At 55.7% G+C, this 25,830-nt stretch overlaps 1 protein-coding gene across 1 annotated transcript in view; it reads right to left on the reverse strand.

Moving 5' to 3' along the window:
* Positions 1-7,791: 7,791 nt before the first annotated feature.
* Positions 7,792-25,830, reverse strand: part of ATP9B (ATPase phospholipid transporting 9B (putative)) — a 33,132-nt gene continuing 15,093 nt past the window's right edge. Inside the window, exons 12-15 of the mRNA XM_073890122.1 lie at positions 21,191-21,299; positions 14,109-14,166; positions 13,266-13,469; positions 7,792-8,300 (exon numbers count right to left, since the gene is read on the reverse strand). Coding sequence (XP_073746223.1) covers positions 8,164-8,300; positions 13,266-13,469; positions 14,109-14,166; positions 21,191-21,299 — 508 coding nt within the window. The 3' untranslated portion in view covers positions 7,792-8,163. The remainder of the gene's footprint in view (positions 8,301-13,265; positions 13,470-14,108; positions 14,167-21,190; positions 21,300-25,830) is intronic.

Genomic DNA, 25,830 nt, shown 5'->3' on the forward strand with positions numbered 1-25,830 from the left:
CATCCCTGCTGCATAACCGACCCTGGTCTTGCTGCTGCTCCACACTGCTGGGGTGCCGGGCCGAGCCGGCAAGAGGGGGTCCCCACAACCCCCTGGCGGGGTGCGCTGCTAGCTGGAGGTGGCCCCGTGGGAAGAAGCCACTGCTTCCTGTGGGCAGCGGCCCTGGGTCATGGTGGCGGCAGCAGCTCACCCCTCCTGCAAGCGGACTCCTGTGGGTAGGTCGGCAGCAGAAGCAGTACCCGGGCACCCGGGCTCTGGCTGTATGCCACGTGGCGTCCCAGGCCAAGGCCGAGCCGGCAACCTGGCTGGGAGTCAGTGGGGCCAGCCCTCGATTCCCGGGTGAGGGGCCTTACTGCCCGCAGGTGCCCGGCCCCTGGCACACACCCTGGGCGCTTGGGGGACGATGAGTGGAAGTGTGAAGAGCAAAGCCCAGGGAGCCACGGTGTGGACTAACCTCGGCCCAGGTCACGATGGCCCCGGGACCTCTCAACACCCTGCCTCTCCCGGCAGGAGGACTAAGGCCGGACCGGAGCTGGGAGAGTGCAGTCAGGGTCCTGGAGAGAAGGAGGCTGGGGACCGGAGCGGGGGCCGTGAGGACAGAGGCAGACGGCTGGAGGACACCACGGGGCTGGTGGGGAGGATGGGGGGTGGGGTCTGGAGACGTGGAGGTGGCGGGGGCAGGTTCTCCTCGGGAGCTTCTGGAAGGAGCTAGCCCTGCCCGCTCCCGGACTGTCACCCAGAGAAACCCCTTCAGACCCCTGACCTCCAGGACGGACTGTGGTCCGGTTAAACGTGCTTTCTGCAATGGCTGCGTCCTGTCCAGACCAACCTCGGACCTCCGTGGGGTGGGGGGGAGAGGGGCAGGCGGTGAGCCCCTCTGCTCTGCAGTCACCCAGCCTGCGTCTCCCCTGGGGCCCCCCTGCCCCCCTGTGGCCAGGTCTCCTGGGCAGCTGGCAATGGGACCCAGCCCCTGTGAGGCTGGCCCAGGGCTCAGGGCCCGAGGACACAGGTCGGCGGAGGGACGGGCGGGGCCCGCGGGTCTGCAGCTGGTGCGCTCGGCCCTCCAGAGCCCACGGCACCTACACCTCCGTGCCCGGGCGCGTCTGACTCCCACGGAACCAAAGGAAACCCGTCCGATCCAGGCTCGGCCATGAGAGCGGGATGGGTGTGGAAGAGGAGGGACACTGATCCCCATGGACCTCGAGTGGATCTTCCCTTTGCTCAGAGCTCATCCTGGCAAAGGTGCTGAGTGTGCATTTATCAATAACCACTTGAATTAGGAAAACTGGTGGCCTTCTCCCTGAGAACCTACAGGCGGGTAATGTTAGCTTCCCAACTTGGGACAACAAATAGACTGTTTAGAGAAAAACAGAGAAATACAGACAATTAAAAGCACATCAGAGGGACGCTGGAGTTCGATGCATAATTGGAAGGTAATGGTGTGAGTCCTTACGACACAAGCTAATCTTCTCGACAGAATCTGCCCTAAATGCCGGCTGCTTGGACGGGAATAGGTGCAGCAGGTGACGGGGCCCGTGGGTCATTCTGCTCCATGACCGTAGAGGCTGTGGGGACCTCCCAGGAGGGAGCGGGGGCCCCACCCCAGGGCTCCGCTCAAGGGACCCAGGAAAGGTAAGCTCCGTGGGGTGGCCACGTTTCAGCTCTAATTCAAGGAAAACAGTAGCCATCAGTGTCCCCTTCTGGGCAAGAACCCAAAGTTGTTCGCATGACAACAGCCTCCAGACGCTCAGAGAGTCCTGCCTGTGCCTTGGAAGCCATGGGGAGAAACCGAGTCACGGCAGCAAGACAGAGAGTGTCACCCAGGACAGAAAGACACCTGAGACCAGGTCCAGGCGCCCCAGAGCCCGGCGGACACCACGCGGCGAAGATCGTGAGTGGTGTGGATGGTGACCGCACGGCACTGCCCAGCAATCCGGGTTCACCCAAACCACACCGACGACGCCCGAGCGCCAACATTTTATAAACATGCAGACTTTTTACTTTCCTCAAGGACCCATTCCCTGGAGGCAGGTGGGACGGGCACAGCCGGACCAGGGTTCGCAACGTCTAGTCGTGACACAAAAACCGTCTCCCTGCTCGGCTGGTGGCATCTCCGGACCTTCAGGTACAGAAGGGCAGGAGAAACCCGGCTGACGTTAGTTCTTATTTAATCAATTCTGTTCAGGGATCCTGACCCTAACACCACTGTACGGGGCTGTGTGGTGTCCCCACACATTTGTGTCTGCCCGGCACCTTGGGACACGATGGTTTTTGGAAACAGGATCTTTGCAGATGGAATTCGCTAAGATGAGGCTGCCCTGGGCCCTCACGCCCCTGATGGGCGTCCTCCTCGAGCGGGAGGATTGGACACAGACACGTGGGGAGACCATGTGCATGAGGGCGGAGGCACGGAGCGGAGCCACAGGCCACAGGCCCACGAAGGCACCCAGCACCAGAGCTCGAAGCCGCAGGACAGGGGCGGCCCCGGGGTCCCTGAGGGACAAGGCCCTGGGCACCTTGACCTCGGACGTCTGGGCCCAGGAACCAAGCGGACAAGTCTGCTGCTTCCAGGCCTGGCCTGCCGGACAGCACTTCAGTGGCCCTGGCAGGGTGGGGGCCCCCGCACTCGGAGCCGGGGGTTCTGGCTGGGAACCCCGCTCTGGGCTCCCCTGCGGGCAGGGGCTCAGAGCTGCGGATGGCTCAGCCGTGCGTGGATGCGGTGAGGATCCTCAGCCACATTCTGGGGGCCCGTCTGCATCCACTGAACCCGGGAGCTTCTCCCGCAGGGCCCTGTGTGTCCTGGTGCCCGAGGCTGGCCGGGGCACACGTCTGCGCCCCTGACGGGTCCGGGCCTCTGTCCTCTATGCTCAGAGGCGGTGTGCGGCCCGTCGACCCCCGAAGGCCCAGGACCCGCCACGAGCCCCGGTTCCCCTCCAGCCCTGACGACCATCCGCCCGCTTGGACAGATGGTGGAGCTCCAGAGGCGGGCCCAGGCCTCCTGGCCGGGGCGCTGGCTTTCGGGGGAGTGGACGCCGCGCAGCCAGCAACAGCAGTCCCCTGAGGGCGTGGGAGCCGGGCGCTTGCCCACCTCCAGCCGGTGGGGTCCGCAGGGGGAGGCCTGGGTGGGGGAGGGCCGCAGCGCGGGGCTCTCACCCGTGTCCCAGGCCCTGCCTGGCCCCTGTGACGGCCGCCCCAGGTGCCCGGGGCAGGGCTATGAGTACCTGCAAGGAGGGGACGTGCAAGGACGCCGGCCGAGCTGTCTCAGCCGCGCGCCGTTCACAGCGCGGAGCCACCGCGGGAACTCGAGTGCGCCTTCACCCTGCGAGGCTGGTGTTCCCACCTCGGTGTTTCCAGAGCTGGCGCCTGCCGGGACCACGGGGTGACCTGGGACGCAGGTGGGGAGCTGCAGCGGCGGGGGGGCGTGGGGGACCCTGGAAAGAGCCGAGAAACGGCTGGGCTACGAACCCCGGAAAATTCTGCAATTAGTTCTGAGTGTTTTCAGGACTCAGAAAAAACGGACGCAAGCCTGGTTCTGGTTCTGTGGCTTCTGCTCAGCCAGCAGGTCTGAGGCCCGCAGACCCTGGAGGCCGCCCGGGCCCAGCAGGAGGTTTTGTCCGTGGGGAGGGGGCCGCGAGCCTGGGCGAGCGCTCACGGGCGCCTCCTTGGGGCCTCAGGCCCCGGCCCCCACCTGTTTTGCTACGATGTCTGCAGGCCAAGGCGAGAATTGCTCAGTTCTGGAATGGGGATGGTCAAGCTCTAGGAGACGTCCCTGTTTCAGAACCGTGTCCTCTGCTGTCCCCAAGCCGAGAAGTCAGCCCGGCATCCTGATGCCGGCCAGCAGGGCAGCATTTCTTAGCTTCCAGCACCACCTTCTGGAACCTTCCGAAATTACACCCAGTGGTACAGGCGCTAAGGCTTTTGTTTCAGGGAGAACGATCAGAGCCGCTTCTGACTCTCTGCCAGGAGCGCGCGGGATATTCGTGAATCTCAGGAGCAGCTACAGACGCCACCTAAGGACACGAACAGGTGCCACGTGTCCTTCCCAATGGGTCACCCCACACCCCCGCCCAGTGCTCCCCACGGCAGGGAGAGAGGGACCCAGAGACCCGAAGGCCAAGTGCCTCGGTTCCGGGACGGAGCAGACATCACCGGGAGACGGGGTGTCCGCCGTCCTTGAGGGGGAGGCTGCAGGACGGAGCCCCTCGGCCCAGGGCGTGTGCGGGAGGAAAGGGGAGCTCAGTTGTCTTGTAGCTTCTCTGAAAGCCGAGAATTATTCCAAGATGAAAGCTTTCGGGAGAGAAGCTGCAGGAAAGCCCCACCACGTGGGGACACGCCTGGAGGTGACTGCAGCAGGAGTCCTGCCAGGACCCCAGAGTCCGGGCTGCGCGGAGACGCGGGGCGACCGGAGGCTTCGACTGTGGGTCCCGGCTGGGGCGGGTCCTGGGATGGAGGATGCCCCAGGCCAGTCCTGCTGGCCTCCGTCTGGGCAGGTGGCCCCCCGCGCTGGGACGGAGGCAGCTGGCTGCCTGGGGGGGTGGCACCAGGAGGAGCAAAGCCTGACCATTCTCCTGGTGGGGGTGCAACACGGTGACCCTCAGGTCCTCACCCGCACAGTTGGGGAGGTAGGTGGACCAGGTGTTTTGTGCACCTCAGATTTGGGATCATTCTAAGAAGGAGCACCTTGCCCTCCCAGGCTTTAAACTTCCCATGCCTCGGTTTCTCCACTGTCCCACGCTGTCCAACGTTTTCAGAGGCGTCAGGTGACTGTTGTGTCTTGGGATGGGGACGAGGCCAGCCTACCTCCAGGGACCCGAGGGCCTCTTTCGAGACCTGGGTGGGGGACAGGGCGTGACAGGTGTGGTCTGGCCACACACGAGCAGCCCTCAGCTCAGGGTGTCTTCCTCCCCACGAAGGCCAGACCAGGGCCAGGGCCTACCCGCTTCTCTCCCATGTCCGCTGAGAAATCCCAGGACAGAACCTGGCCAGCCTGGACAGAAGTCGGGAGGAAGTAGGGTAGGGCCACGGTCAGCCCTGGTGACCCACCTGGTCACAGGTACTGACTGTGGGCGCATCTCAGGGGGGCACGGGCTGGGGTCGAGGGAGGTGAGCCCCTCCCTGGATCAGGGGGCCGTGAACTCTGGAGAACCAGGTGGGCCATTGGGGGGTTTTCTCGGGCTCAGAGCCCGAGGGACGTGGTGGGGGTGGCATCTGTTTGGGGTCTAGCCCCTTGGACTGTGTTTACAGTGTCCAGGGGGGATGTGACGACACCGAATGAGGCAGGCAGAACTGCAAGTCTGGGGCCCCAGACGACAGGGGTAGCGGCCCCTGACCTGCGTCCCTGGATGGCAGAGCCTTTCCAGGGTTTCACGGTGTTGTGGGGAGCTGCGGGAGAGAAGGGTCCGCCGGGCCTCCAGCCAGGCTCGAGGTGCAGGAGCTCTGGCCACCCTCCCGCAAGGTGGGAGTCCGCTCCTCGCTGGGGTCCGCTGCCTGAGTCCCCGAGCCTTCGCACTTCAGGAGCCAGGAAAGGAGCAGCAGGGCCCAGGGCAGGTGCTCCAGGACCATCCCACCTGGACGAGGGGGCCTCTCTGTCTGACCCAAGCAGGGAAGGAACAGACGGCCACTCCCACAAGCTGCTTTGGTTTCTTGGGGTGAGTTTACAGGCTGTGTTAACACAGCTTAGCCCTCAATGTTCAGAAGCAGTCACTCGTCTGGCACAGGACAAAGCTGTAGAGGGCAGCCGCCCACCTGTCCCTCCACCAGCCCGCCCACCCGCCTGCCCGCGGCCGCCGCTGGTGCAAGTCTACCTCACGCACCAGTGAGAACCAGCGGCGGGAGGCACTTGGGGTAAAACAGACTCAGCCCTTCCGCACACCGTTGGCCCCTCTCGTGCCCACTTGCCTCCTTAGTTTGAACCGCTCGCGGGCTGTCCTGACGCGGTCTGGTCTGTAAAAGTGCCAGGCCCTCCAGCACCTTCCGCCCCCAGACCTTGCCCTCCCTTCCCCTTGTCCCTGTTCCCAGGCTGCCTGATGTGCTGCTTCCCCTCGGCCCGAACCCTGGGTGCTGAGCGCTGAGTGCTCCCCGCGCCACAGCTGCCCTCCGGGCTCCTTCCCCCGCTTCAGTCTCCCTCCCCAGAGGAGAGTGCTCCCCTCCACGTCACCGTCACCGAGGGTGTTCCACGGGCGAGCTCACGGAGCGGGACCCTCGGTCTGGCCACACGTGCGGCGGGGGGGGGGGGGCACCGCACACGATGCAGGAAGGACCCACGGGGAGACGCGGCTACTCTATCAAACAGCTAAAATGCACTTGCTGCGCCCGGAGAACAGCCAATGCTAGGGTCCCAGGCGCTTGGATGGCTTTCACGAACAGACCTCCCTGCGCGGCGCCCTCCCTTCTCTGGAGCGCTGGTCCGTAAACTAGAACCGGAGCAGGGCCGTGGGACCCTGCACCAGGCAGTGGCTGGAACCACGGCTGTCCCTGTGGTTCACTGCTGTGAGCTTCCGTTACTCCCGCCATGGAGTCACTTCGCCCCGAGGACAGCTGGCTGGGCCCGAGGGTGTCTTCACCTCCCAAAGTGTGGACGTGACGGGTCTTCACATCTCGGGACTAGTGTCAGACTCTGTCCGCTTAAGAGTCCAGCCCATAATTTAGGGCTCATAAAAGTGTGTCTTTAAAGTCGCTCTGAAGTACTCGTCCCTAAGGTCCGTGGTTTCCCATTTTTCTGGGGTCACTTACAATTTATTATGACTGAACACACTGACCCCAAGGGGGCGGGCTTATTAAAACAGCCACGCCTTTGCTCCAGGACATCCCACATCCTCACAGGCCGCGTGCTGGGCGGCGGAGGCTTCTGTGCCCCCAAAACTCCGTGTGCTCCCGTCTGCCCTGCAGGTGCGCGCCCGGCCGCAGAGCTGCGGGCCGTGCCCTCAGGACAGGAGCCCCGCAGCGCCACCCGCCGGCTCCCAGGCTGGAAACAGCGACGCCTCGTGGGCGGCGGGGCCTCGGGCGCACACACCCGAGTGCCAGGCAGCTCCGCGCACCGCGTGCTTTCCTTGTGGCTGACGGTTTTCCTCTTTGGGAAGATGCCACCGGGGAGCGGGGCTGGGTGCTGCCCGAGGCCGCCGCCCGCCGGCCCAGCGATGGCCGACGGGCCGCATTCTGGGGGAGGCTGGGCTGAAGAGCGCGAACGGACCCGAATCTCCTGGTGCGGGGGGAAGGGGGGCTGCAGCACCCGCCTCAGGAAATGGGGCGAGTGCCCCCTCCAGTCCCCCCTCAGCGACTGAGACCCGCCCCCTCATGCTCCCGGGAAAGGACAGGTAGTGACATGGGCCACGACGCAGTGACAGCGGGGTGCTACACGCAGTGAGGGGACCCCCTCCGCGCCCCACAGAAGGGCCCTATTTGACCAACACGACTGAGCTTCTCACGGGAAGTGGGAGGGCAAAGGGCTTCTTCTGTCACAACAGTCAGGTGTGCGTGCTGAGCGGCAGGAGACGCAGGGACAAGGCCAGTGGGACACGTCGGGCACAGGTCCACACGCGGTGTTGGAGTTTTACTGTGACTTTCACAAATACCAACTTTAGCAACAGGCTTACTTCACAGCAATGCCCTGGACTGTGCGTTCGTGGCGGCAGCCGTGGACTCGCGTGCAGAAACACCCCCTTCCCGCCAGCCGGGCTTCAGGGCGCGCCAAGAGAGGGGCTGTGTCTTCATCCGGAGCCGGAGTCCCCGTGCGATGGAAGCGGGCGCGACTCGGGCTCCGGGCAGCAGCAGCAGCAAACACAGATGCCCGCGTTCAGCATCTAGATTTTATTCTAGTCATGTAGAAATGGCTTTCTACAACAGGACGTCAAAGGAGAGTCTGAATGTCAGGAAACTGCAGAATATTAAATACACTTGCATGTTAATTCTCAGAACGCCAGAGTAAGAGGAACGCTTTACAGTAATAGTGAGATAATTAGGGCTCATTTTGATAGAAACTCAAGTGGTTTGATATGAAAATTAAATTTTGAAAAACAGAAAAAGAACAGAAAGGGGATGTGTCCTCCCGCAGGGATTGGGGGTGCCTGGTGCCATCCAGACTGCCTCCCCTCTTGGGCTCCGGTCCCTCGACCTCCCTGCACCCCTGCAGGAACCCCAAGCTGCTGGAGCCGGTCCCGCGGTGCGCTAGGACGTGAGCTTGGAGTAGCTGGGAGGGGACAGCTTTCGCTTCAAGTACTTCAGGACGTAGAGCGGCAGACAGCTGACCACGGTGATGGCCGACACTTTCCACACGAAGGTCACGGTTGTGATAAAGGCAACGTCTGTAGGAGACACAGGAACAAGTGTGAGAGGCAGCCTAGGCGCCCAGGGGCCCTCACAGCCGGAAGCCGCAGATCTGCAGCCTCCTCACGTCACTGCCAGGCGCTGCAGGGACCAGCCCACACGGGACCTCAGGCGGTCCTTACTACACCTGTCTACCAGGTGTAACGAGTTCTTTGAACAGAATAAATGAGACTAAAGTATTAGAGACCATGTGTGACATCCCCAAATGCCCTTCAGCGGGTGGAGGCCCACGCACGGATTGTGGTGCTTGGCCTGGGAGGCGACACCACACACCTGTGTGATCCAAGTCTCACCGGCTGTGTTGGTGGGTGGGGCCGTCACCCGAGGGGACCCCGCCGGCTCGTCCTTATGCTCACGTAACAAAGCTGGGCTATTTGAATTTCACAGGAAGAAGTGAGTGAAGAGCTGACACCCAGAGCTGGTCCTACCAATGGGAGAAGCCCACTGGAGTCACGGATTTTACACACATACACAGTCAATCTGAGTGTATCCCAGCCCACAGAGGGTTGGATATAGTCTGGATTTCACCATATTTGAAACACCCTGAAAATGTTTTCCAGGGGCTCAACCACTAAAGATGAAAAGGCAAATGTGCTGCAGGGAGGGGTGAATGGTGCCCTTAGGGACACTCGGAGGTCTGGGCGCCAGCCCTCAGCACCCGGCGGGGAAAAGCCCACGGCAAACGCTTGCTTGTGCCACGAAGAGAGTCACCAAGGAACAGAGGGAGCTTGCTCTCATTAGCCACGTGTCTCCAGCACTTCTGCTGAATTTCTCTACTTGTGGAGGAAAGGAGGCTTCACGGACCTAAGAAAGCTCCGGAAGACACTCCGTCTACACCTGTTTGAACACAAAACCGGAATGAAGACAACAGAGGACAGACTGAGGGAGTTATCAGGACACCGTGAGTGGTTAGCAGTAAAAATGACCGTGGGAAACACATTTGTAACTCTGGTTTTAACACCTCCTGTCACTGCTTGTCCGCACACGAGTTTTTAAAGCATAACTGAACCGACTGAAAGCGTATCATCCAACACTCCCCCGTCGGATCCAGATCTCAAGGTTCCAAAGGGATTTACTCTCAAAGTGCAAAACCCACGTGTGCACGGCTATGCTCCAGACGCCAGGAAGGGAGGCGTGTCCGAGCCATCTGCACCTAAAACTACGGCCCTTAAATATGAGGAAGGTGATCGTCCCTGAGTGACCATGGTTTGTCTTTGCAGCTTTTATTTCAGTTTTATGTCCATTTTATGTTTGTTCATTTTAGCAGTATATTTTTCCAATTTAGTGTTTTGCTTTGTGTTCTGTAAATATCACTAGATGAAGGAAACACACGTATTAAAATGAAATGACACAAAAATAAACCGACATTTTTCCTAGTCGTTAATCATACAGGAAAATATACTAAATATTTATTCTTTAAAAAAGTAACAAGACATTATAATTTGAAAATAGTCAGTTTCTTAGGTGCTGTATCTATTTTCTGTGTGTGTGTGAATGTTTCCCCCTTTTTTTTTTAAGGGTGGAGGGGCAGAGGGAGAGGGAGAGAGAACCTCCAGCAGACTCCCCGCCAAGCGTGGAGCCCGGCATGGGGCTCAGTCTCACGACCCTGAGATCAGGACTGAGCCGAAATCAAGAGTCGGACCCTGAACCGACTGAGCCACCCAGGCGCCCCATGAATGTTTCTTTTAATATAAAAACATTACCTTTTTATATTTTTTCTATCCATATATTTGCCATTGAGTAGATGCTTAAATGTGAATTCACCCCATGTCTACACTTATAGTGGAATTCCGTTTACTTCTCTGCCATTTATACGTTAGTTACGACAAAGGAATGAAATACCCAATTCCTGCTGTTGACACTCGCCCAAACACACTCATTTTGTGATCTGCAGTTCTGGTGTGAAGAGCAGAGATGCTTCCGTGGTACAGCTTTACCACCGATCTTCACCCCACACGACTTTACGGTACACTGTGTTACTGCACTTAATAGAAGCGTGAGGATCTTCTCTTCCCTCCTGGTGAAGACAACTCATCCCAGAGACAGCTGGTGTGCATTTGAAATGCTGCTTGTAACAGAAAATACATGTAGACTTTTCGATTTTCAAGGGTCAATGCTTTCGCCTTAAGATGAATTTTCCAACAGTGCTAAGATGAACCGTGACATTGACATACACACGGCAACGCTCTAGTTAGGTAACTGACCAGGGAGGGCCCACCAGCATTTGAAGGTAGGCAAGTCCGGCCGCACCTGTCAGTGCAAGTCATCTAGGTTCCAGGGCCCCTCCCCCCACCCTCATCCCCAGCACCACGCGGGACTCTGCCCTCACCTCCCCCCCGTGTCGCAATCCCACACGCGCCAACGTCAAGACGCCTGCTCTCTGAAGTGCTCACCTGTGTCACCGCCACACACGTGGCTCCTTCTCTGAGGGTCCGATGGGCCCTCCCCTGTCCCCTCACCACCAAGGTCCTTGCTATGGGGTCCTGCATCTGCACAGGCGGGGTCTGGGTGAGTCGCCCCAATGCCCCTGAGAAGCCACAGGAGTGATGCTCCCACGGCAGGTCACGGCAAGTCACGGCGGGGCGGGAGCCACACAGGCCAGCCCCAGACCCAGGCCCAGTGGTGCCCAGCACAGCTCGAGCCTCCTTGGTGCTGCCTCGGAGCAGAACCCTTGCCCAGGGTGTGACCTGCTCCAAAAGGGGCCACTGAATGTGGAGAATTTCTGGAAGCCTCCTGGCCTCCTGCAGAGGCACCCAGGACGTCCGTGCCCCGAGGGACAGCCCATCCCAGAGGGCAGGGCCGAGGACACTGCTGCCAACTGAATCACCTTCTGCTCAGCCTGCGTCCTCGGACGACGCTTCCAGAAGTGGCCTTCACAGACTGCGTCCACACCACCTCCTTCTCTCTCCGCGGCTTGTGGGCCCTGCCGGAGGCACTCCTGCTCCCGACCCCTGGCCCCCGGCATACGCTGAGCCGGCTTCTCCCCAGGGCTTCGGGGATTTGGTTTTTATCCTTGAGAGCGTCTGGAGCCTCTGAGGAAGCTGGGTCTTGGCGTGGGTCCTGTCACTGTCCCTGGCAGGCGCTTCCGCCTGCAAACACACGGACTTCAGATCTGGGTTGTTCCTGTACATTCTCCTGGGGCCCCAGAGGGCAGGCCTCCTGGACGAACCTGGAATTTCCCTGGCTTTCACCACTCCCCCAACCCTTCACCTCTCTGTTCACCTCCTGGAGGGCTCCTTGGCTTTATTCTCCACTCCTGCTACGTAGCTCTTTGTTAGCGTGCTTCTCCCGGAGGGTCCCTCCCACCCACGCCGCTCTGGGCCCCTGGACGCAGCTCGCCGCCCCCCTCCCCCCTCCCCCAGGTTTGCTGCTGTCTTCCCAGCTGTCGGCTCTCTGCTCACCGGGAGCCACAACGTGGCTGGTGGGAACCTCTGTGGGGTGTGTCATTTCTCCAGCAGCCTCTGCCTGAGAACATGCCTGTCGGGCTCACCGACGAGCCTCGCGGCACAGCAGGCCGGGCAGCTGACGGGAACTCACTACTCAGTGAGAGAACTTAAAGGGCTTGTTTGTGTGGACAGCAGTCCGACGAGCGGCTGTCTGCAGGTCCTCGGGTTTCCTGGCCCCTGGGGGGCAGGCTGCAGACACTGCTGCTGGTCCATGGGATGCGTGGACTTCAGCAAGTAGTGGAGGTCGTGGCCTCCACACCAGTCACACAGGGGTGACAAGGGCCCGCAACTAACCGGCCTCACACAGCGAGGGTGAGCACGCGAGGTGCGTCTTCAGCTGTGGCTACGGCCATTGACAATACCACCAGGGACACGATGCTGTTTTCCCTTTTCTGAAAAATCCTCTGGGAAATTTCACCTCAGATCAGGAAAGCAGCCCGAGCCGTGTTTATTACGTGTGGTGTGGACAGGGTGACCATTTCCGCCCTACGGGGGCTCGGGCCAGCTCAGAGCCTTGGAGCACCGGACGGTGACGACCGGTAGGATGAACGTTGCCTCTGGGCTCATCTGACCACATTCCTTCTCTTCTCGGTGCCCTAATTCTAAAAACCCTAAAAAGCATCTTCTGTGGTCCCGTGGGCCACACTGATCAACTCTGGGACGGCCCAGGGATGTGACTAACAAACTCTGGATGGAAAGGCCCGGGATTGGGGGCAGGGAGTGACCAGCTGGCCGAGATGAGGGCAGACCAGAGCTGCTGGTGGGGACGCTGTGCCAAAGCGAGTGGCACGGGCCTTCTGTGCGCAGTGAGTTCCTCCCGCAGCAAGTGCTCCGAGGCGGTCAGGTGGGTCCTTCCCCAGTTTTCTGGGGAAGAAGCGTGGGCAAGTCACATGAGCTTGCAGAGGTTAGGGCAAGTCCGGCCCAGTCTCCCTTCGATCTGTACAACAGGGTGACACAGACGAGCTTGGTGGCAACCACAGCCACAGTCTGAGTGTGTCCCAGCAGCTACGTGTTGGAACAGGTTCTGTGAGGCCACTCTGTCAAGGTCGCCAGGCTGATAATGGTGGAGCTGGGATGTGTGCAGCCAGGGACCCCGCCACGGAGTCCTCGACGCTTCTGACACACTGAAGATGCTACTGGGGCTGAGGCCACCAACGTGGGCCCCGTGGGCTCCGTGTCCAAAGGTGGGCCTGGACTCCATCCTGCAAGTGCTTGTCAGTTAGGCAAAAGGACAAAAACGCAGCCCTTGTGGAAAGAATTTTTGGGAACAGCACATCTTCAATATAAACTTTTAAAAAAGCCAAGATGGTGACAATCTGAATTTTATAAAATATTGCAAGGAGTTTAATCTTTCCACAACAATAAGCTTTTTGTGTAATGAAGCTTTCTGATGTGGGTTTTATTGTGATTTGCAATTTAAGGCAGTGTATGAAGAAGTAACAATAAAAAATGTATAAAAACCAGTAACAGACAAAAAAGATTCCCATGGCAACTTACCAAAATACTCATTTAGAAAAGCGAGCGAGGCCACGTAGCAGCCCAGGCTGAGGACCTCGGCCACCGCCATCAGCCAGTGCCACGTCCTGACAGTCAGGGCCACCATGAGCAGCTCAGTGAGGATGAGGGCTGTGAAGGAGATGGCCACCACGTGCACAAACTCGGACTCGAACAGGAGCAGAGCCCCGTACATGAGGATGCCGCCTGCAACACAAGCGCGGGGACAGGCTTTCAGAGGACAGCTCCTTCTGCCTGGAGGGAAACGTGCCACATCACGGCCGTGGCTGACCGACACACACCACGCTGGGAAGACGGGACTACGTATACCCCCAGACTTCGTGTCGACTAACAGTCAATTTAAACTCTGGACTGTGAATAAAAGAAGACGTGGCACCAAAGAGAGGCTCAGGAACTTTTTAGTATCTGGAGGAAATTATGCTTTCGATGTATCTAATCTGTTAAGTCACTTCCAGCGATCTCTCATTTATCTGGAACACTCATCAGAGGATGGCTAATGACTTCCGTTTACATAAGTGAGATTTCTCAAGGTCTGGACATCACTCTGCCAAAGGAAACCACTGTGTGGGGGCATATGATGTACGTGGTTGGTAAAATTTTTCTGGATTAACATTTAATTAAAAACACTAATCAGTAAAGAACCACCCATCCACACTGCACTGTGAAGGGTCCGGATGACCAATAGCTAGAATACTGGTTTACGGGGTAAACAAAACACAGTGTTAGCTACTGATGAAACGTAAAGCCTTTGGACTTTAACCGAGAGGGAAAAACAACATCGCCAGCAGAAGACAAGAAACCCTCCGTCCAGGCCCTAAGTCTTACCTTGGTAAATACTGATCAACACCCAGACGAGGAAGGTCTTGAAGGACAAGGATCTTCCCTAGGGTAAACAGTGGAATATCTTAGTTAGCAGAGTGGAGCAACACGTGTGACTCACAGGTTTCAAACAGCCAGTTATGAGTGTCTTCTCAAAGACCCGCAGGTCCCGAGCCCGAGACTCACTGTCCCCCGTGCCCACTGCGTGCACCTGCGGCCCAGAGCGCCGGCACCCTCTGCTCGCCCTCCGGTGACCTTTAGGCCACAGCCATGGGCTCCCTGGCTCCCCAGATGTCGATGGAGGTCAGCAAACACGGAGATGCACTAGCGGGTCAAGGCTTTCTCCGTCGTGAAAACAACTCCCTTTACTTCCTTATTTCTTGGGAACAAATATTCCTGTATTTACTTTTTAGTTTCTCCAGATGAAAAAGGATGGTCTATCACAACAGAGGTTGGCGTTTACCAGCTCACAGGTCCCTTCTGGAAAAGAGGCCACGCAAGTCAGTCCAAGAGGGACAAATAGAGTGGTTTTCAGGTAACAGCCTTCACTTTTTCAACTCTGACTGGGTTGTTCGGGATGCGTCCATGAAGGAAGAACGTGGCCTGCGTTCCCTCCACACCCAAGACGGAGACCTGCCATTCGCCAACCGCACTGGCCTGTTAGTGCTCAGGGCTGGTCCACGGCAGTGCTTGTCTACTGAGGCCGTGGGGACGATGGAAGGCTATAGGACAAAGGCCCTGGGGACCACTGCCAGACCCGTGTGGTCACACCCGTGCGTCAGCCCTCTCATGCGGTGTAGCATCTCCGTTAGACAGGGCAGACGCTGTCTCCACTTACACATGAAGAAGTGCGAAAAGTTCGGTGCTTCCCACAAGTCCACGCCGCAGGTTAGCTGCGCTAAGCAGCGTATAGTTGACCCTTGACTTGGGTTTGAATTGCCTGGGTCCACTAACATGCGGAGTTTTTTTTTTTTTTTTTTAATTTCAATAAATACGGTACTGTAAATGTATTTGCTTTTCCTTGTAATTTTCTTAACTTTTTTTCTCCAGCCTACTTTATGGTAAGAATACAACATATAACACATGCAACGGAATCAGATGTTCATCAGGGTGGGTGAGGCTTCCAGTCACCAGGAGGTCGTTAGTCCTTGAGTGTTCGGGGAGTCAAAAGTGATATGCAGATGTTTGTGCAGGGGGCCAGTGCCCCTGACCCCACGGTATTCAAGGGTCAGCCACACATGACCAGAGTTGGAAGCTCTGCCAAATGCCACCAATGAAGAACGAGCCGTTATGGAAGAGAAGCCCAGGGGCGTGTTGCCAGGATGACAGCCAGAGAATTCTAGATCTGAGCCTGGCCACCTAGAGTCGAGTGACAACCTTTCAAAAGAGACGCATGCCACAAGGCAGGTGTGGCCACTCCAGCATCTTCCTGGGCAATACCGGCTGAGCCTGAGTCCTTACTACACGTGTGAAAAGTAAGGTTCGATATAACAGAGATCACTAGAAGGCAATGTTGATTTTTAAAAAGGCAGGAAACTTCAGGTGCAACATGTGTATATCTCAGTATGTATTTCCCAAGTGCATTTCTCTGACCAGATACCAGCAGGTGTTTGGTCTTTGATAAAACTCATGTAATTAAGTATGTGGCTAATTTTATTTGAATATTTTAAAAGAGAACTTAAATTTAATTTTTTTTGTGTAAACATAAAAGATTTCCTCTGTAGCTAAACTTGCTGACATCTCTTCACTATTATTTATGTGATATAACTCTCAGTTTATATAGTGAAAGATACAAATGGGGGGCTGTTTGTGCTATATCTCGCATCAGGAGCTACAAACTCCCCACACAGTGTTTGACTCAGGTCAAAGCTCTTGCATTCAAGCAGACTGTAGATTAATAAGGCAAAACACTACAGAATAGGCACAAAAACTGTCAATAAAATAACTGGAGAAATAATGGAAAAATATGCATAAACCACCAGCTCCTGGATGTGATACTCATCAATGGCTCCCAGACTTCAGCTCAGAGAGACAAAAGCGAGAGTCTCATTGTATTTGGTGGCACAAATATGCATGAACACAGTTCACTTCCGGTAGACCCAGGCCACGTGTGCAGGGGCTCTCCTGGGCCCACATGCCTCTCCTTCCATGTTAGGAGAGGAAGAACGGCCCGTCTCTGGCTGATGGGAACTCCTCCAGCAGGAGCTCTGTCCAGGCACTGCGCAGACACTGCTCAGGACCCGGCCGACCTGGGTTTGAGTCCTGCCCGTGGCACCCCAGGGCACACACTCAGCCTCTGTGAGTGGTCTCGTCTTCCGCGAATAGAAATGATAACAGCGCGTACTCATGTGGATAAAATAAGCATAAAGCCAGAAACCTAGCAAATGTTCAGTATTTCAATGTTAGACCTTAGAGACCCGAAAGTACATTTCTATTACATATCAATCAAACTGTAAAAATTAAATCAAGCAAATCTCAGGAAAGGTTAATCCACCTGAAGGTCATGCGAACACTCAGTAATCCGTCTTGGTCTGAGATGCGTGGAGGACAAGCGTCCGCACGTGTGGGTACAGCTGCCTCCCTCTGCCCCTCTGTCCCCGACCCCAACCCCGGGCCGCCGGCCCCCTGTCCTCTGGGCCCCAAGTTCTGCATTTCCCAGGGTGCCAGGCAAACGGGATCATACGAGCTTCTGAGTCTGGCTTCTTTTGTGCAGCAGAATGCTTTTAAGATTCACCCATGGTGCTGGACACGGCATGGTATGGCTGCAGTTACTGGCGATTACGGCAAAGCGGCCGTGAACATCTGTCTACAGGATTCTGTGTAAACACGTTTACACTTCTCTTGAGTAAATGCTGGGTCACGTGCTCAGTGCATGTTTCACTTCACCAGAAACTGCCAAACCGTGCCCCGGGGTGGCCATGCTGCACCGTGTGCCCGTCAGCGGTGCCGTCCCCACGTGAGAAATGGTGGTGCGCAGAGTGTCTCCAGATGCTCACTGGCCACGTGCACATTGTGATCCATGCTGTGCTGTCAGTTCAGGGCTTTTCCCATTTCAACAACTATTTGTCTTCTTCCTGAGTTTTGAGGGATCTTTATATTTTCTGGATATAAGTCCTTTGTCAGAAGTGTGATATGCAAATATTTCCTACGAGTCTGTAGCTTGTTTTTTCATTTTCTTAGCAGTGCCACCCACAGAACAAAAGTCTTGAATTATGATAAAGTCCAAGCTACCAATTTTCCCCTTTCTGAATCATGCATCTGACCCTGTATCTAAAAACTAGGCCTGCCCCAAGGTCATGCACATGTTCTTCTGCATTTTACTCCAGAAGGCAAATAGTTCTACATTTTACATTTAGGTCTATGACTCATTTTGAGTGCGTTTCCCCAAAACTGTGACGGTGGAGGCTCCATTTCTGTGGGTGGCTCTGGCAGCATCTGCTGACAAGGTCGTCCCTCCCCTTTGGGTTTCCCTTCATGCTTGTCAAAGATCAGCTATGAAGCCCGTGGCTCTTCCCTGGGCTCTCTGTCGACCCCACTGGTCCGGGTGTCTGTCCTCCACCAAGAACCTGTTGTCTTGGTCACTACTGCACAGAATGTCTTGAAATCGGGTAGAGTGAGTCTTCCGAACTTGTTCCTCTTTTTAAAAATGGTCTTGCTAACTCTAGCTCTCCTATGTTTCCATGTAAATTGTGGGGTCAGTTTGTCAGCTTTCCAACACACTTTTTGCACTTTCCAAAATCCCTCTGGATGGTGTCCCACAGCACACACGTCCTGCACACAGTTAGTTACACCAGCTTCGCCATTTTTAGGTTATTGCAAAACACTGTTCAAAAACATTTTTCAGACCTCAATTGTCCACTGCTAGTATATAGAATTAGAAAGGATAAAGAGTATTTTTTCCTTGAATCCTGCAACCTTACCAAACTTACTAGTCTAGAAGGGTTTTGTGCATTCTTTGGGCTTTTCCACAGATGACTATGTCATCTGCAAACAGGTCCTCCCCTAATTTCTGTCTTTCATTTCTTTTTCCTGCCTTATCACTGTTATTTCTAAAATTATATAAGAATACAAATGCACATTTCAAAGCTAAAACCACTCTGTAAAAATTCAACAGGAAATAAAAAAATAGTGAAGCAATCCTAACAGTTGTGTGTCTGATGGTGTCCAGGATTTTGATGAAGGACTGTATGACATTACCTACTTGATTATCTTGACAATTAGTTCAGCTTCTACCCAAACCCTCTGCAGTTAGTAGGTTACTTATTATGAATATAAAATGACATGTTGGTTATGGAATCCACAGCAGCAAGTCTGAGGTATCTTAGGACCATGTGGGCTGGCTCAGGTCAGCGTGGGTGACCCCTGGATCTCAGGCTCGCGTGGCCTTCCCTAAGAGGCCACAGACCATCTGGGGTAAACAGAGTCCTCTGCGGAGCTGGGAGGGCGGTGGGCACACAAGGTCCCTGTGTCGTGGCAGTACCAGGAAATTGCAAGTGGCTATTCCTCATGAGTGAAGTGTGAGCATTCAAAGCAGAATTTGACCTTTAAAAGAGGAATACCAAAAATTGTTCTGGACACATCATTTTCTGCAAGGAATGAAAACGATGTGGCTTTAGGAAGGGGAGGGGAGGGGAACGCTGCTTCTTTGCTGGACTCCCTCACCTGCTCATGGACTACTGAACAGATACTGACTCCAGGCTGGGCTCAGGCTTCTCCAGATAGAGCCGTGAGCAAACATTTGTATTCCGGAATGGCCGATCCTGTTGGAGCACGTAAGCCAGAGCTGCAATGCCTGGTTCTGACTCACACTCTCAGAGTAAAAAGACACCCGATCGAATAAGCATAAACACGGTATTTTCTTTCAAAGCATGCTACTTTCCTCTCTGTTTTGCAAAGGATATGTACTCTGCCTCCCCTCATTACCTTTGAAAGTATTTTATGAATCTCTTGTGACCCTGGCCTTCTGCTCAGAACAGGCTGGACGCGTCATGCAGCGGACGAGCGCCCGCATCTCCTCCTGCGGCCTGCTTTGACTAACATGTAGTTTGCCCTGAATTTGCGTTTTCTTTCCGGACTGAACATGGGCTTCCTGAGCCAGGAATGACGTCCCGCCCACGCCTCCAGCACCCACAGACCTAGCGCCTGCCACACGGACGGGCCTCCCAAGTCACCCGCCACGCGTTCAGAAGTAACGCAGCTTTAAAATCTCTCTCTGGCTTCGGTAAGAAAATATAACTCAACTTTTATCAACTTAGGTGGTTGAGTACTTTAGTGCTACTTTGTTTTCAAGGACTTGAAGTGCATCAGATTTTGAAAGAAATATATACAGTATAAACACAAAAGGAATAGATTTTGGATCTTGAAGAAAAGGAAGCTCAAGATCACAAGTAACTGAACTCCTGTCACAACAATGTGGGAATGACGTCCTCACTTGAGGGTACGGAGATACTCCAAACCGGCCGCCTTCACCAAGACGAGACCCAACTCCGTCAGAACTGAACACAGTTTCCTGACATACTCTCGTGTTTAGTGTGCCAGCTAATGGGGGCATTTGCAGATTCGCGGCTACCTGACCCTGCGGCCATATTCTTGTTCCTACAGTCGGAATCCTATCAACAGTGACAGTGGGTGGAGACAGCGTTCACCATCTGGTGATGTCACGCGGGCTGACCTGCAGCGACCACGAGCGGCTCAGACACTGACCGCCTACGATTTTAGGGAGCTCATCTAGTTTTGTTCATAGATGAAGGGCTTGTTTCCCCCTTACGTCTGTGAGGCAGCTTTAAGTAAACATTTCTGGAGTTTATGGAAATAAGGAAACACATAATCTACTAAAATTATAATTCCTCACAAAAGCTTCCTGTAGTTTTTGGATCTTTGATCCTATTCAGCTTTACGGAATGGTAACAGTCTCACCATTTTAGAATATTAAACCAAAAAGTTTTCTTTTTATTTATAATATTCACAATAATATTATCACCAGGATACTAATGCTTGAGATATATATATAATCTTATATTTGCATTTTATTATCAAATTAAATATGATGTTATCACATGATTGTTATTTTATTTTACACTCTGCTGGTGAACTACCTTTATTTTTGTCCTGATTGTAAACGTAACATGAGCACTTTCTATTTTTTCCAAGGAACTTTAAGTCTCAATTCCCTCCAGCCCTTATGCCACCACCATGAAGCCTGCGGATCAACATGGCCTGGCCAGCTCATCTCTGAGTGGTTAGTGGTTCGCTGAGTCTGTGCTTAACGCCAACTGATTCTTTCTCCATACTGCTAGAGTTTTAAGGATCTGAGTCAGTAATTTCAGGTTATCAATTGTAAACCTGGATTTGATTGGGGTTAGTGGATTTGGTTCTCAGTGTTGCTTCAGGTAACTTCCAAAGTCACCATAACTTGTACTTGGAGAGCTGGAGGTGTCCCAGCCCAAGGAGCTTGTTTTCCATGCTAGGGAAATATGGTCTTGCAAAGAAATTTGACAACCTTGAAGCTTCCTTCAGGAATACCTCCATCGGAACACAGTTTTGGGCCAGATAAATGAATCTTCTGCAGTTTGAGGGTGCAGACTTTCCCCAGCAGCATCCCTGCGACCTCAGCCCTGGGTTGCAGTGAAAGACCCTCTGTCCATCTTTTCTCAGACGTGATTCTGAATGCACAGCGGAGGGAGGCTTGGGCAGGCACAGGGACTCCCAGCCAGTGAGTCTGAGTTTGAAGCGCCAGGATGCCGCTGCAGATGGACAGAAGTCTGTCCCGCCCCAGGGGACCCCACCGTCAGCAAGTGTCCTTCACACAGAAATGGGCACCAAGCACGCGTCAGCCACAGGATGAGCCCAGTCACCACAGGCCCACAAATGGTTCAGAGCACCTTTAAAATTTTAATTGAAAACATGACATCAGAGCTTTACTGCAAACATTCGGGAAAACAATTGTTTTCCCTTTTTGAAGTTCAACTCAAAAGGAAAATGTCAGCAATAACTAGAAATAAAACCTGTCTGGAAGCTGCTTCACAACTGGCACTTTTTCTTGCAGTAAATACTCTGCTAGGATACCAGCAGCGGCCTGGTGCCCGTACCTTGGTGAGTTCCTTGTAGAGCTCTGGGTAGAGCATGGCCATGTCCGGCTTCACGTCCTGGTCCAGCACTAGCGAGAACACTGGGAACATGGTGTACAGAGTTGCATACCTTACAACCAAGAGGGAGGCAGATTAGCGGGAGGGGCGTGTGCCACGGTCAATACACCTCTACAATCAGAGGCCACAGTTTCAAAGCCTCAACAGCAAATTCAGGTATGATTGTTCCTACAACTTAATACTTGCCCTGCAATATAATAACTTGGTCTGTGAGCCATAAATGCTCACAGGAATCCATTTTTCTTTCTTAATTAAACTTTTTATTTGGAAGTCACCGTAGACCCACAGGCAGGTGTAGGAAGTAGGAGAGATCCCGTGTGCCCTCGCCCTGGTTTGCCCGCGGTAGCATCTTGCAAACCTGCAGCCCAGTCTCACCGCCAGGGTGTCGGGGACACAGAACCGCCACCACCCCCGGGGGCCCCGCTACCCACCTCCCTCCCACCTCCTCTGTAACCCCCCTGGCGAGGCTACACGCGTGCCTTTCCCCTCAGCCTGAACAGGAGGCTGTTCCAGGAGTTGCTGTGGCCGTGCTCACCCCCGTGGGTGGGGGTGTGCCCGCCTCTGTAACCCGCTCGCTGAAACAAATAATGCAGCTATGAACACTCACCGCACGGATCGTTTTGTGAGATCTTCCATTTATTCTAACAGGAGTGCCACCTGGGGTCATCAGCTCAAGAGTCTAGTTGTGGGGACACAGGGGCTGTGCCGCCGGGCCGGGCGCGTGCGGGGGGCCCTGCTTCTCTGCATCCCCCCTCCCCATGTCCCCGACGGCTACTGACGGGGACCATCTGTGTGCGCGCTCACATGCCATCGACATCCTCTGGGGTGAAACGTCTGCTTGTGCCTCCTGCCCGTTTGCTAACTGGAGGCTCTCTTCCTGTTGGACCCTGAAAGCTCTCGGACGTGTGGTGTGTGCGTACGCCCATCATTCCTGAAGGAAGAGCTCGCTGCAGGTGGCCGTCTGTGCCCACACCGCTCCCTCCTGCCTGGTTCTGGGGCTGCTCTTCCCCTAGCTCGCCCCCTTCATGCCGTTTGTCCTCTGTCTTCCTGAGTCTCTGTGTTGCACGTCTTGGTGTGGATGTCTCTGAATTCACCCATTTGGGAAGTTTTCAGCCATTCTTTCTCCTCCAGCCCAGCACCCCCGTCCTCCCTCCAGAGCCCCAGGGACACAAAGCTGCAGCCCCTGAGGCTCTGGTCTCCGGGCTCTCGTGGTGCTCACAGGACCGCCGTCCCGTGTCCTGTGTCCTCAGTGGGCCCTCCACCCCACTGTGGGTCGGGTCCGTGTCACGATGGGCTTGGTGGTCAGTTTCCATTTGGTTCTACTTTCTATTTCTAAGCGGACACGTTTCATCTTTGTTTGCCCCGAGTGTTCCTGCTGCTCATTAAAGTATGTCCGCGTGGCGGCTTTAACACCGTGTTGCACAATTCCAACACCAACGGCACCTCGGGGCTGGCATCTATTCTCTTCTTGGCCAACTCTGACACCTTCCTGGTTCTGGGCGTGGCGAGTGATTCTCTACTGAAACTTGACATCTGGGTGCCACTGGGATGCTGGGTCTCCCGGTGCTGCTCTGGGGGAAGCGGCGCTGCTGCCATCCCCCAAGTTCTGTGGGACACCGATGAGGGCTGCTCCTTGCTGCTGGGTGTGTGTGTGTGGGGTCCCGGCTCCCCACTTGGCAGGGAGATGGGGGTGGCGTTTCCATGGCATTGGTTGGAGCAGAGGGGTTGCTGTCTGAACGCTGTGTGTCCGGCGGGCCAGAGCACACGCGTGTTCCACCCGCGGGCCAGAGCAAACACGTGTTCCATCCGGCGGGCCAGAGCACATGCGTGTTCCACCCGGCGGGCCAGAGCACACGTGTGTTCCATCTGGGACATCTGCAAGAATTTGGCTGTGCTCAACAGAGGGAACGAGGAAAAGTGCATTTATGTTGTTTTTCCTGAAGTAGGACTGAATTTCTTTTAAATGACATTTTCACCTGTGAGAAAGCTTTGGTGTCGGGAAGGTACCCAGGGGCGGAGAGCCAGGTGGGAAGCTCTATGTGTGAGCAGCAGTCTCCTCGGACAGGCTTCCACGGTCACTGGTGCAGGCGGTGCTGCCCCGTCCAGGGCCGCGGGTCACGAAGGGCACACTGTGTCAGAGAGGGCGTTTCAGCCTGCTTCCTCTCACTGTGTGCCCGTGGAAGCCCCCGGGGGCGGAAATCCATGTGCTTCAGAGTGGTCAGTCCTGCATGAGGTTAAACAGGCTTACGGCCCAAACTTCCCTCCAAATTTTTCTTTTTCTTTTTAAATATTTTATTTATTTGTCAGAGAGAGAGAGCAAGAACAGAGGGAGCGGCAGAGGGAGAAGCAGGCTCCAGGCTGAGCAGGGAGCCCGACGTGGGGCTCGATCCCAGGACCCTGGGATCACGACCTGAGCTGAAGGCAGACGCTTAACGACTGAGCCCCCCAGGCGCCCCTTTCTTCCAAATTCCTAACTTTGTCAGTCTTCTCGGAACAACTCCCACCTGCTTAGAATGTGGAGGCTGAAAGGGCTGAAGAGCCCGGCAGATGGGGACGCGTCGGGCCCCCCCGCAACATGGGGCACCCGTCACACGAGCGAGCCCTGCAGCCAGCTGAGGTCGGCCTGTCCCCGAGGGTACTGCTCAGAATGTGCGATGCTGATAGGTGTTGGGCAAAGAACGGGTTTGGTGCAACAAGGTCAGACACGTGTGGAGACGTCCACTTGTTGACCCGCACGGTGAGCCTCTCAGAGGGGCTGTGATATGCGGGGCTTCCCCAGGACTTTGCCAAGGAGTGCTTCCTGGAGGGGAGGCCACAGTGCGTGGCAGGGACTGTGCTGGGGGCACCACGCAGCCTCGCCTGCGTCAGCGGCCCTTCTGAGCCAACGACACGAAGGAGGATAAAAACCTTGAAACACGTGGAGGTGAGTTCATCAACGGCCCTGAGGCACTACAGATGTATCTCAGGACATGACTCTGGTCTCCTTAGACTTTGATAAAAACATCACTTTCCTTCCCACCCACGTCCGACTGTTGTTTTCTAGGTGACGGCAAAACTGATTTTAAGGTTTTCCGGTGAAGAAGCTTCACGTAAAAGCACCTCTCCTCACTCCCACCAAATGCTGAAGAAAACTACAGATGCCTCACATGACGGACACGCGGAGAAACCTCGAATAAAGCCAACACGAACAGGAGCTTTAAAAGCACTCGGAGCTCCCGCTGACGAAGGAAGAATCCAGTGAGGCCCACAACCGCGGCTTCACCGGCCTGGGCTTTACTGTCTAAGGAGTAATCACCACTGCCCCGGAAGTTTTCCTCCGAATGTTTCAAATCCATGGTTTTAAAATGGGAAACAGTGTTTGTTTGCCGCCAGGGAAGCCGTGCGCTGGAAAAACTCCAGATGCAGTAACGTCAGGTGCAAATCCTACGCCTTCTGAAGATCAGTCACGGGAGGGGTACTGGGAAGGCTGAGGCCACGGGGAACTAAAGTCCCGGGGAGGGCACAGAGCCGCGGACGGCTGGTGGCCACGCTGGTGGCCACGCAGCACACAGCTGCGCACGGCGCCGGTCGCCCTGGAAGCCAGAGCCGAGGCCATGACGGGAGCCTTCCCTGGGCCTGGCCCATCGGGAATGGGGGCCGCAACGCAGAGCTGGCGCAGCGGCCTGCAGGAAGGCGTTGCTCCAGCGCCCTGAGGAGGAGCCCCAGCCAGGGAGACAGCAGGTGAGAAGGCCCAGGGCCCAGACCAAGGGCAGTCACAGCAGCACCGGCATCTGCAAGCAGGTCCTCAGGTCCGGCCCGGCGTCGGGCGGGGAGATCAGCCCGGGCCCCAGCGCACACAGCTGCAGGAGTGGCAGGAAGCATCTGCCATCGGCTCTGCCCTGGGACGCTGGCGACTTACGGCACCAACGTGTTCGGCAAAGCCTGACATGGCCCAGCCTGCTGCTCTCCATCTCTCATTCAAATTATCAGGGACCTTGGGATTCGGGGAGCTGTCCGATGAAACGCATTCAGAAAGTGTACTTAAAACAGCTCCAAAGGGCGAAAGAGCTCGTGTGTTTGTTCTTTGCAGCCCTGGAAAGACACTAAATGCCGCGGGAAGGCAGCCAGCCTGTCCGAGGCCGGCCCCAGGCTTTGTCCCCCAGCAGCCCTGTGGCCCCCAGCACGTTCCCAGGGTCCCTGGGCACCTCCTTCCTTGCCCGTGTCACAGGGACGCTACGCCGATGGGATGAGCGCTCTGAACTGTGCAGGCAGCACTGGTGTGACCCGCTGCTGCTTTCCGAGCGTGAGCACACATGGGCAACGCACTGGCCATCGGGGGTGCTGGGCTCCGTGGGGCCGGTGCGGAGGCGTCAGGAGGCACCACGTGGACTTTACGCCACGCCAACAGCCACACTGGTTTTATCTCTTGGCGTGAGGATGGGGGGAAGAGAAGTTCTAACTCATTCACCTTTAACAGAACACTGGCGGTTTTAATCATAAACTGCACACAAGCGGCAGTCTCTGACGTACTTTTCCAAGCTGCCGTGTGGGGACCTTCAGAGATGAGATCTTGTTACTACTGACGAGACTCTGCCCCTGTCCAC

Source organism: Callorhinus ursinus, unplaced genomic scaffold, assembly GCF_003265705.2.
Source record: "Callorhinus ursinus isolate GAN/ISIS: 27379988/994484 unplaced genomic scaffold, GSC_fseal_2.0 scaffold128, whole genome shotgun sequence".
In the NCBI taxonomy this organism is placed as follows: Eukaryota; Metazoa; Chordata; class Mammalia; order Carnivora; family Otariidae; genus Callorhinus; species Callorhinus ursinus.